This window comes from Pseudophryne corroboree, chromosome 6, assembly GCF_028390025.1.
Source record: "Pseudophryne corroboree isolate aPseCor3 chromosome 6, aPseCor3.hap2, whole genome shotgun sequence".
Lineage (NCBI taxonomy): Eukaryota > Metazoa > Chordata > Amphibia > Anura > Myobatrachidae > Pseudophryne > Pseudophryne corroboree.
In genome coordinates, this window is record NC_086449.1 from 647,403,088 (window position 1) to 647,415,690 (window position 12,603).

The 12,603-nt window shown below is 46.4% G+C and overlaps 1 protein-coding gene across 10 annotated transcripts in view; it reads left to right on the top strand.

The window, feature by feature from the left end:
• LOC134933186 (uncharacterized) overlaps nt 1-12,603 on the top strand; it is a 495,026-nt gene that overhangs the window by 70,490 nt on the left and 411,933 nt on the right. Inside the window, exon 2 of one of the 10 annotated variants that reach the window (XM_063928205.1) lies at nt 5,908-6,037. The exons of the other annotated variants lie outside the window; for them this stretch is intronic. Coding sequence (XP_063784275.1) covers nt 5,995-6,037 — 43 coding nt within the window. The 5' untranslated portion in view covers nt 5,908-5,994. The remainder of the gene's footprint in view (nt 1-5,907; nt 6,038-12,603) is intronic. 10 annotated transcript variants of the gene reach the window in all.

The window sequence follows — 12,603 nt, forward strand, 5'->3', positions numbered from 1 at the left end:
TATCGACATGGAGTTTAACTCCACTGTCGACTACGATAATGCAAAGTTACAGCCAAGATGGCTATAAGGTATTCAATATATGATTATTGAAATAATAGATGATTTGCATATCACTAATGACTCATCTGTCCCTGACACGAGAGTACACATGTTTAAGGGGAAGAATGCTGAGGTAAATTTCCCTCCTCTCATGAGGAAAAAGAGCGGGAATCTCCAGACAAGAGACGGCAGCTTCCCACAAGAGAATTCTCAGGCTGTATCCTTTCCCCACTAGGGCCAGGATATGTTGAGAATCTTCCCCTGGGGTGTCCTGTTTGCACAGATGGTAGCACTTGCTATTCTCAGGGATCCTGCAGATAGCGTGCACATTCTAGTATACTACCCAGACCGGCGATTATGTCGGCATGGGTTTATAGCGCTGTGGCAGCGTGGACAGGTACCTTATCAGCAGAGATGAGACCCTAGTATGCAATATAAATATATTAAAGATGCTGTCTTAAGTGATAGATATATAGTTATAAAGCATGCCCAAAGAGACATGAGTATACTGGGTCCTAGAGTCAAAGCTATGTCGATCTCTGCTTGACGTGTCCTGTAGAATATGCATTGGACAGATGATGCCGACTTAAGAGGCATATGGAAGGCTGAGGATTATGTGGAGAAGGGTTCTCGGGCCTGGTCTCCACAGCTATAGCTGGTAATTCTGATAGTTTGCCTTATATTCCTGCACAGCCTAAGAAAGCACGACATTATTAAATGCAGCCTTTCGTATAAAGAAACAAGAAAGTCTGAGGGGCGTCCTTTCTTGTCAGAGCCGGGCAGCTAGTTCCCATGAACAGAAGTCCTCCCCGGCCCCTACAAAAATCCACCAATGTCGCTGGGGCTCCACAGGTGGAGCTAGGCCCGGTGGGGACACGCCTTTGTAAGTTCAGCCACAAGTGGGTTCACTCCCTGTTCGAACCCTGGGCAATAGATATGGTGTCTCAGGGAGAAGATGCCCACTCACCGACGGCACTGCGGGCTTCCCCCCAAGAGAGGGAGCCAGTGTTATCTGCAATTCACAAATTGTATCTTTAACAGGTGGTGGTCAAGGGTCCCCTTCTTCAACAAGAGGGTGTTATTATTAGACCATGTTGTAATCCCGAAACCAGACGGTTCGGTCAGACCCATATTGAATTAAAAATCCCTGAACATATACCTGAGAAGGTTCAAGTTCAAGATGGAATCGCTAAGAGCGGTCAGTGCAAGCCTAAAAAGGGGGAGACTTTATTGTGAATCGGGACATAAGGGATGCATACCTTCAGGTCCCCATTTATCCACCTCATTAGGCGTACCTCAGAATTGCGGTACGGGATTGTCATTACCAATTTCAGATGTTGCCGTTTGGTCTCTCCACGGCCTCGAGAATATTCACCATGGTAATGGCGGATATGATTGTGCTCCTGCGGAAGCAAGGTGTCACTATTCTCACGTACTTGGACGATCTCCTCATAAAAGCGAGATCAAGAGAGCAGTTGCTGAACAGCGTATCACTTTCTCTGGAAGTGTAACGGCAACACGGCTGGATTCTATATGTTCCAAAGTCGCAGTTGTTTCCTACAGCTCATCTGCCTCTCCTAGGCAGGACCCTAGGCACAGACCAGAAAATGGTTATCTCCCGATAGAGAGAGCTCAGGAGCTCATGAAACTGGTCAGGAATCTATTAAAACCAAAACAGGTGTCAGTGCATCACTGCACTCGAGTACTGGGAAGGATGGTGGCATCATACGAGGCCATCCCCTTAGGCAGGTTCCATGCGAGGACCTTCCAATGGGACTTACTGGACAAGTGGTCCGGATCACCTCTTCAGAGGCATCGGTTAATCACCCTATCCCCCAGGGCCAGGGTGTCTCTCCTGTGGTGGCTGCAGAGTGCTCACCTTCTCGAGGGCCGCAGATTCGGCAATCAGGACTGGATCCTGGTGACCGCGGATGCAAGCCTCCGAGGGTGGGGGGCAGTTACACAGGGAAGAAATTTCCAAGGTCTGTGGTCAAGTCAACTGACTTGCCTTGACATCAATATCCTGGAACTAAGGGCCATATACAACGCCCTAAGTCAAGCTGAGATCCTGCTTCGCGACCAACCGGTTCTGATCCAGTCAGACCGCAGGGGTTCATGTAAACCGCCAAGGCGGCACAAGGAGCAGGGTGGCGAGGGTAGAAGCCACCAGAATTCTTCGCTGGGCGGAGAATCAAGTAAGCGCACTGTCAGCAGTGTTCGTTCTGGGAGTGGACATCTGGGAAGCAGACTTCCTCAGCAGGCACGACCTCCACCCGGGAAAATGGGGGCTTCATCTGGAGGTCTTCACGCAGTTTGCAAAAATATGGGAACTGCCTAATTTGGGCTAGATGGCGTCCCACCTCAAAAAAAAGCTAAAAAAGGTTTTACGCCGGGTCAAGGGACCCTCAGGTGATAGCTGTGGTCGCACTAGTAACACCGTGGGTGTTCCAGTCGGTCTCTGTATTCCCTCCTCTTCCTCTCTTACCCAAGGGCTGAGAATTGTAATAAAAGGAGGAGTGAAAACAATATTCTTTGCTCCGAATTGGTCAAGAAGGACTCTGTACCCGGAGCTGCAGGAAATGCTCTCAGAGGACTCAGGGCTTCTGCCTCTCAGACAGGACATGTTGCAACAGGGGCCCTGTCTGTTCCAAAATTTACCGCTGCTGCATTTGACGGCATGGCGGTTGAACGCCGGATCCTAGCGGAAAAGGGCATTCCGGATGCAGTTATTCCTACGCTGATAAAGGCTAGGAAAGACGTGACAGCAAGACTTTTTCACTGTATATGGCGAAAAAAGGTTGCTTGGTGTGAGGCCGGGAAGGCCCTACAGAGGAATTCCAGCGGGGTCGATTCCTGCACTTCCTACAGTCAGGAGTGACTATGGGCCTAAAATTAGGATCCATAAAGGTCAAGATTTCGGCCCTATACATTTTCTCTAAAAATGAACTGGCTTCACTGCCTGAAGTTCAGACGTTGTTCCGGGGGTGCTGCATATTCAGCCTCCTTTTGTGCCACCGGTGGCACCTTGGGATCTTAACGTTGTGTTGGATTTCTTGAAATCCCACTGGTTTGAGCCACTTAAGACCATGGAGCTAAAATATCTCACGTGGAAAGTGATCATGCTATTGGCCTTAGCTTCGGCTAGGCGTGTGTCAGTATTGGCGGTTTTGTCATGTAAAAACCCTTATCTGATCTTCCATATGGACAGGGCAGAATTGAGGTCTCGTCCCCAATTTCTTTCTAGGGTGGTATCATCGTTTCCTTTGAACCAGCCTATTGTGGTGCCTGCGGCTACTAGGGACTTGGAGGATTCCAAGTTGCTGGACAGAGTCCGGGCTTTGAAAATTTATGTTTCCAGAAAGGCGGGAGTCAGAAAGTCTGACTCGCTGTTTATTCTGTATGCAGCCAACAAGGTTGGCGCTCCTGCTTCGAAGCAGACTATTGTTCACTGGATCTATAGCACGATTCAGCTGGTTCACTGCGGCTGGAGTGCCACATCCAAAATGGTGAAAGCCCATTCCACAAGGAAGGTGGGCTCTTCTTGGGCGACTGCCCGAGGGGTCTCGGCTTTACAGCTTTGCCGAGCTGCTACTTGGTCGGGGTCAAACAAGTTTGCGAAGTTCTACAAGTTTGATACCCTGGCTGAGGAGGACCTTGAGTTTGCTCATGCGGTGCTGCAGAGTCATCCGCACTCTCCCGCCCGTTTGGGAGCTTTGGTATAATCCCCATGGTCCTTACGGAGTTCCCAGCATCCACTAGGACGTTAGAGAAAATAAGAATTTACTCACCGGTAATTCTATTTCTCGTAGTCCGTAGTGGATGCTGGGCGCCCGTCCCAAGTGCGGACTCTCTGCAATACATGTATATAGTTATTGCTTAACTAAAGGGTTATTGTTATGAGCCATCTGTTACTGAGGCTCAGTTGTTGTTCATACTGTTAACTGGGTATGGTTATCACAAGTTGTACGGTGTGATTGGTGTGGCTGGTATGAGTCTTACCCTGGATTCCAAATCCTTTCCTTGTTGTGTCAGCTCTTCCGGGCACAGTTTCCTTAACTGAGGTCTGGAGGAGGGGCATAGAGGGAGGAGCCAGTGCACACCAGATGGTACCTAATCTTTCTTTTAGAGTGCCCAGTCTCCTGCGGAGCCAGTCTATTCCCCATGGTCCTTACGGAGTTCCCAGCATCCACTACGGACTACGAGAAATAGAATTACCGGTGAGTAAATTCTTATTTTATTATGTGTATGTGTGTGTGTGTGTGTGTGTGTGTGTATGTATGTATGTATATATATATATATATATACACACACACACACTGTACGTGTGTGTGTGTGTGTGTGTATATATATATATATATATATATATATATATATATATATATACATACACACACACACTGTATGTGTGTGTGTATGTATATATATATATATATATATATATATATATATATATATATATATATATATATATATATATATATATATATATATATATATAGGAAAACAATGGTAGCCGGCACTCGACGAGACTGAAATAATCACTTGACACAGCAGCTGCTTTAGTCAACGTTTCAGGATTTACTCCTTTTATCAAGACCAACAGCAAAACTGAAAATACAAAACTTAAATAGCTTACCTAACACCACGTGAAGATCGTTCACCTCCGCTCTCCGGGACATGCAGTGACGTCATCGGTGCGCGCCGGCGTCCTGCGTCCACAAGGGGAGGTGTAAGTGTGTGTTGTACCCATCACCATATAATTTGAAACTTCTCAAAAAAGCGAAAGAAAAGGTCCTGTCTAAAAATCGTGTGGACCTATTAAACAAGAAAATTTGCAGGGACCCCAGGGACCGAGTGGTCTGGCCACAGGACTTTAGTACCAATAGGGTCCAGATGGTCAACTCCGCAAAACGGGTATGGCCAATTGTATCCAAGGACAGAACCCTGCCATCTTTTAAAGAGACGTCCATTCTTCCAGCATTCCGCAGGAGCAAGAATATCAAGGACATTATTGTTCACAATGACATTTCTAATTTCCAGAAATCTACGACTACACATTTTCTAACACGTAAACCGGGCAACTATAGATGCTTGGGCTGCACCACTTGCAGTTGTCTTGAAATAGGACAGTTCTTCCATCATCCTAGATCAGGCAAAAAATACCTGATCAAAGCTCCCTATACGTGTTCCAGCCGTTATGTCATCTACTATATTAAATGCCCCTGCGGACTCCTCTACATTGGTAAAACGATACGCCAATTTAAAGAAAGGATTGCCCTCCATCGCTCTAGTATCAGAGCTGCCTTGGAGGGAAAAGGCTCCGACCAGCCGGTCGCTCGCCATTTCAAGGAACACCATCATAATTTAGCATCAATTCGCTATAAAATCATTGATGGGGTACCAGAATCCAAAAGAGGTGGTGATCGGGGTAAAATTTTATTGCAGAAAGAAGCACATTGGATTTACATGTTACAAACAGTTAAACCACTAGGGCTTAATGATATTCTGTCGTTTACATGCTTTCTGTGATTCATGAGGTTTAGATTTGTTGCATTTTTGTGGGGCACTGTCACTCTAAGTGAGACTTACTGTCCCACTGACCAGTGCTGTCTTATTTGGCAGTCTACTTACCTTTTACCTTTTTACCTTTTTGGCATGTGCTGCCTGACAGTGCCACACCGTGGCAACAAATCATATGCCTATGGCCACCTGCCGTTTTTCTCTTCTGTATATACTTGATCCGATTGTTATTTACACTGACAATTATTGACCAGGTTACTCATCAGTGACCATATCGTTTTAGTTGTGACTCCTGTTACCCGCTTTATACTTTATTGTATTTACTGTCTACATGCGTTTAATCCACAGCTGTGTTTCTATGGTGATGGGTACAACACACACTTACACCTCCCCTTGTGGACGCAGGACGCCGGCGCGCACCGATGACGTCACTGCATGTCCCGGAGAGCGGAGGTGAACGATCTTCACGTGGTGTTAGGTAAGCTATTTAAGTTTTGTATTTTCAGTTTTGCTGTTGGTCTTGATAAAAGGAGTAAATCCTGAAACGTTGACTAAAGCAGCTGCTGTGTCAAGTGATTATTTCAGTCTCGTCGAGTGCCGGCTACCATTGTTTTCCTATCATTGCTATCTGCAAGCAGGGCACCGGAGCAAGTTGCAGTTATATACTTAAAAGGAGTGCCGATTATCCCTTTTTCTCTCTCTCTCTCTCTATATATATATATATATATATATATATATATATATATATATATATATATACATATACACTCACACTGTATGTATGTACAGGTTGAGTCTCCCTTATCCAAAATGCTCGGGACCAGGGGTATTTTGGATATGGGATTTTTCCGTATTTTGGAATAATTGCATACCATAATGAGATATCATGGTGATGGGACCTAAATCTAAGCACAGAATGCATTTATGTTACATATACACCTTATACACACAGCCTGAAGGTAATTTTAGCCAATAGTTTTTATAACTTTGTGCCTTAAACAAAGTGTGTGTACATTCACACAATTCATTTATGTTTCATATACACATTATACACACAGCCTGATGGTCATTTAATACAATATTTTTAACAACTTTCTGTATAAAACAAAGTTTGTGTACATTGAGCCATCAGAAAACAAAGGTTTCACTCTCTCCGTCTCACTCAAAAAAGTCCGTATTTCGGAATATTCCATATTTCGGAATATTTGGATGTGGGATACTCAACCTGTGTGTGTGTGTGTGTGTGTGTGTGTGTGTATGTATATGGGTGTATATATATATATATATATATATATATATATATATATATATTTATATACACACATATATACACACACTGTATGTGTGTATATTACTAGTCCAGTGCAGTTTTACTGTGCTTAAAATATCTGCATTGCCTGTGACTGTGTGTGCCTGTACCTGCTGTATGGTTTCACTCTCATGTGTATCCCATCTAAGATAGCTATCACTATATTCTGTACCTGAAGGGACTAGGTGCGTCAGAGTCCTCTAACATAGTGTACACAGTACTTGATATACGGCTATTTCTCTTACGTCTTACAGGATGCTGGGGTTCCATTTAGTACCATGGGGTATAGACGTGTCCCTTGGTGAGCCATGGGCACTTCAAGAGTTTAGGGCTGGCTCCTCCCTCTATGCTCCTCCTTCCAGACTCTGTTTAGAAAATGTGCCCGTGAGGAGCCGGTCATAGCTAGGGGAGCTCTTAGGAGTTGTTCTAGTTTTATTATTTTCTGAGTTTAGTTAGGTACAGGCAGGCTGCTGGCAACAGCGTTCCTGCTTTGTGGGACTTGGGGGAGTAGGAACCAACTCTAGAAGTTAATGGTTCTCTATCTCCGCTGACAGGACACTGAGCTCCTGATCGCAAGCCCACGAGGCGACCGCTCACTCCCGCAGCACGGCCGCCACCCCCTAACATCCAGAAGAAAAAAAGAGTGCTGAGTACAGCGTTGGCGGCCCGGAGAGTGGGTCGCCGGCTGGTATGGCGGCACAAGGATTGGAACGCAGCTCTGACAGGCTGTGCTCCGGAAGGTTCAGCGGCACACTGTGTACAGTGCTGTGAGGGGCGTCCTGGGCCAGCACAATCACCCTACACTGGTCAACACTGCTAACGGGCTAATCCTGCTGGTAGCGTCAAAATACCTCAGGCCAGTATAATACAATAAGTGCGGGAAGACGCGCCATAACAGGGGGCGGGACTTCTCAGAGCGGATCCAGCACTCACCAGCGCCATTTTCTCCCTGCAGTTCATCAACAGAGACGCTTGCAGGGAGCGCTGCCCTCCACTTAAGTAACATTGTGTTATAGATACAGGGGCAGTGTAATTAGATACTAGCTACCCTGTTAAGGTTCAGCTAGTCAGAGGTTTTTTTTTTATAATAAAAGCCTTTAAGGGTTCCTTGTACTCTGTGACTCTCTGAAGGTATTCTTGGGGGGAAATTGTACTGACTTTTTCCTGTGTGTGCGTGTGTAACCCACTGTACCATATTTGGGGGACTTTGTCCTGTAATGCAGAATGTATATCTTCTCCTGGGGAATCTATACCATGCTCAAAACTGTACAAATTCTCAGGCTTCGGTGTCTGATCCCTCTGGGGTGGCATCCATAAGGTGTATTTCACATATATTTCTTCAAATATGTCCCATGTTGGGAAGAAGCCACAGTTTTGAGATGTCTGGGGAATCAAATCCCACAGCTGTGCCTCTCGCCCCAACTACATACCCTGAAAAGCGTACACTTGCCATATAATGCAACTGACATATGAGGGGTGCAACATATAGTTATAAATACCTTCCCACTATTTAGGGCACTAAACTCCTTATTTGGGAAAACCTGAGTACACCTAGATATATAATCCACATCCCTAAAGTGTGTCTAAATTGTCAAAGTAGGTTGTGTTACCTGTCCCTGGTACAACCTCCATAAAGGATTAGACTGATCGCAGATTGAGACTACTCTCTAATACTGTGCACTGCTACAGGTATGGCTCAGAGACCCTTGCTTGCATAGATCTCTGGGGCTATAGTTACATGGTCAGGCTCCTTACTTGATGATTTAGAGTCTATGTATAGGAGTGACATTTGCTTGTTTCTAGGTCACTTACAGGATTCTACAGGCTTCACGGCTGAAGGCCATGAAGGAGATTGGCCTGCGTCATGCACGGACCACTACTCTGGCAGTTTAGACAAGCGGGGGACGGCTACACCAATGGACTGCAGATACAGAATCCAAGAAAGGTATGGTGGGTCCGCCCTTCACAGGTGAGGCCCTGTTGGGATGTACTGGATACGTGAATGTCCATGCCAACTGCTGGTAAGTCGACATATCTTCCTTCCGCAGCTGCACAGACCTGGAAATTATATCCTACACCAACACTGCAATCCCTTCTAACCGCAAGGTTTAAACATGAGTCCAAGGGTTCCTCCACTTCCTTTAGAGGACGTTAGGGAAAATCCAGAAAACCTGCACTGCCAGGTTCCCAGGGACGGATTTCGGATTCTGCCTTCTCTAACCCTTCGGTTTGTTGGTGGACCTCACTGCCTGGGGATCAGGCAGGTGGGAGCGAGACTAAAGATATTTCAGTTAAACATCTGGGCGATATCCTGCCTAGACCCCTGGAAACGGTTAGGTTACCCAGGGGTGCAGACTGGAGTTTCTAGTACTCCTGCCTCACAGATTATTACTAGCTTCTCGGACAGAAAGTACACTACTACTGGAAGCTGTTCAAACATTTGCCAGACTAATGTCATTGTTCCAGTTCCACCTCACCTGCAACACAAGGGTTATTACTCAAACCTGTTTGTGGTACCGAAAGCGGACGGTTCGGTAAGGCCAATATTATACCTTAAAACATTGAACACTACTTGAGAAATTCAAATTCAAGATGGAGTCTCTGAGAGCGGTGATCTCTGGTCTGGTGGAGGGCGAATTCCTAGTATCCCTGGATATCAATGATGCGTACCTTTACATGCCGATCTGGCTGCCTTACCAGGCTTATCTAAGGTTTGAGCTGCTGGACTGTCACTATCAGTTCCAGTCACTGCCATTTGGCCTCTCCACGGCACCGAGTGTGTTCCCCTAGATCATGGCAGAGATGATGCTGCTCCTCCGCAGACAGGTAGTGAACATAAGGGGTAATTCTGAGTTGATCGCAGCAGCAAGTTTGTTAGCAATTGGGCAAAACCATGTGCACTGCAGGGGGGGCAGATGTAACATGTGCAGACAGAGTTAGATTTGGGTGGGATATTTTGTTTCTGTGCAGGGTAAATACTGGCTGCTTTATTTTTACACTGCAATTTAGATTTCAGTTTGAATACACCACACCCAAATCTAACTCTCTCTGCACATGTTATATCTGCCTCCCCTGCAGTGCACATGGTTTTGCCCAACTGCTAACAAAATTCCTGCTGCGATCAACTTGGAATTACCCCCATAAATCCATATCTGGACGATCTGCTGCTAAAAGCATCTTCCAGGGAGAGGCTGTTAAAGAGTATTGCTCTCTCAACTCGCCTACTCCTGGATCTTGGGTGGATCCAACAGAAAGCGTTGGTCATCCAATAAATGGTCCGGGATGTCCTGACGCCAGCCCGGGTATCGGTTTGTCAGTGCATTCGCCTTCTAGGGGAAGATGGTAGCCTCCTACGAGGCTTTACAGTACGGAAGATTCCACGCACTGATCTTCTAACTGGCTCTCCTGGACAAATGGTCGGGATCACATCTTCACATGAGTCAGCCGATACGCCTGTTGCCGAAAGCCAGAATTCACTCCTCTGGTGGCTGCAAACTTCTCACCTACTCGAGGGCCGCAGATTCGGGATTCAGAATTGGATTCTTCTAACCACAGATGCAAGTCTCAGAGGTTAGGGAGCAGTCACCCAAGGTGAGGACTTCCAAGGAAAGTGGTCAAGTCAGGAAGCTCTCCTTCAGGTAAGCATTCTGGAACTAAGGGCCATATACAACGGCCTTCTACAAGCGGCACATCTTCTGAAAGATCAAGCCATTCAAGTTCAGTCGGGCAACATTAGGGCGGTGCCCTACATAAACAGGCAAGGCGGAACGAAAAGCAGAGCTGCAATGTCAGAGGTAACGAGAATCCTCCTCTGGGCGGAAGGACACGCGGTGGCACTATCAGCAATCTTCATTCCGGGAATGGACAACTGGGAAGCAGACTTCCTCAGCAGACGCGATCTCCATCCGGCAGATTGGGGCCTCTATCCGGAGGTATTCGCAGAGGTAACAAGCCGATGGGGTGTACCTCATATAGACATGATGGCCTCTCGCCTCAACAAGAAGCTTCGGAGGTACTGTTCCAGGTCAAGAGACCCACAGGCAGTGGCGGTGCACGCCGTGTTAACTCCGTGGGTGTCCCAGTCAGTGTATGTGTTCTATCCACTTCCACTCATCCCAAGTATTCTCAAACTAATAAAAAGAACAAGGTCAGGCGATCCTCATTGCTCCGGACTGGCCAAGAAGGGCTTGGTACGCGGATCTTCTGGGATTACTCTTGGAGGATCCAGGGCCTCTACCTCTTCGCGAGAACCTTCTTCAATAGGGGCCGTTCGCTTATCAGTACTTACCACGGCTACGTTTGACGGCATGGAGGTTGAACGCCAGATCTTAGCTCGGAAAGGCATTCCGAAAAAGGTGATTCTTACAGGCTAGGAAGGGAGTAACGTCAAAACATTACCATCGGATTTGGTAAATAGTATGTCTTGGTGTGAATCCAAGAAGTTTCCTATGGTGGAGTTTCATCTAGGATGTTTTCTCCTCTTTCTGCAAGCAGGTGTGTATGTGGACCTACGCTTAGGCTCCATAAAAGTCCAGATTTTGTCCTTGTCCATTTTCTTCCAGAAACAATTGGCTGCCCTCCCTGAGGTTCAGACATTCTTGAAAGGAGTTATGCACATCCAACCACCCTTTGTGCCTCCTACGGCACCTTGGGATCTTAATGTGGTGTTGCAGTCCCTGAAATCGGATTGGTTGAACCTTTGCAGGAGGTGGACGTAAAGTTACTTGGAAGGCTGTCACAGGGGGCATTGTCGCTCAAGATCCCTTACTTGATTTTCCATGAAGATAGAGCTGAGCTCAGAACGCGTCAGTGATTTCTTCCAAAGGTTGTGTCGACTTTTCATATCAACCGACCTATTGTGGTGCAAGTAGCTACTGACACCTCGATTATTAAAAGTCCTTGGATGTGGTGAGGGCTTTGAAAATATTTGTGAAGAGAACTTCTTGTCACAGAAAGTCAGACACTATTTTTGTCCTTTATGATCCCAACAAGGTTGGGTGTCCTGCTTCTAAACAGACAATTTCTCGCTGGATCAGGTTCTCTATTCAGCATGCTTATTCTACGGCAGGATTGCAGTGTCCAACATCTGTTAAGGCCCACTCTACTCGTAAAGTGGGTTCTACCTGGGCTGCTGCCCGGGGTGTCTCGGCTTTACAGCTTTGCCGAGCAGCTACTTGGTCGGGGTCGAACATGTTTCCTAAGTTCTACAAGTTCGATACATTGGCCTCTGAGGACCTAGAGTTTGGTTAATTTGTTCTGCAGGTGCCATCCCCATGGTACTAAATGGAACCCCAGAATCCTCTAGGACGTAAGAGAAAATAGGGTTTTAATTACCTACCGGTAAATCCTTTTCTCGTAGTCCATAGAGGATGCTGGGCGCCTGCTCAGTGCTTCGTTTTCCTGCATTGTTGCTTGGTTAAGTATTGGTTCAGCTGTTGCTGTTCCTATTTCAAGCTGGTTAGCAGGGTTTCTTCTAGTTCCTGCTGGTTAGTTGCATGCTGGTTAACATGGTTTCTTCATGTTGCTTGCTGGTTGGCATGGTTTCTTCATGTTGCATGCTGGTTGGCATGGTTTCTTCATGTTTCATGCGGGTTAGCATGATTTCTTCATGTGCATGCTGGTTGGCATGGTTTCTCCATGTTGCATGCTGGTCAGCATGGTTTTTCAATTCGGTGTGAGCTGGTGTGATTCTCACCACTAGCTGTGTATTTCCTTCTCTCGAAGTATGTCCGTCT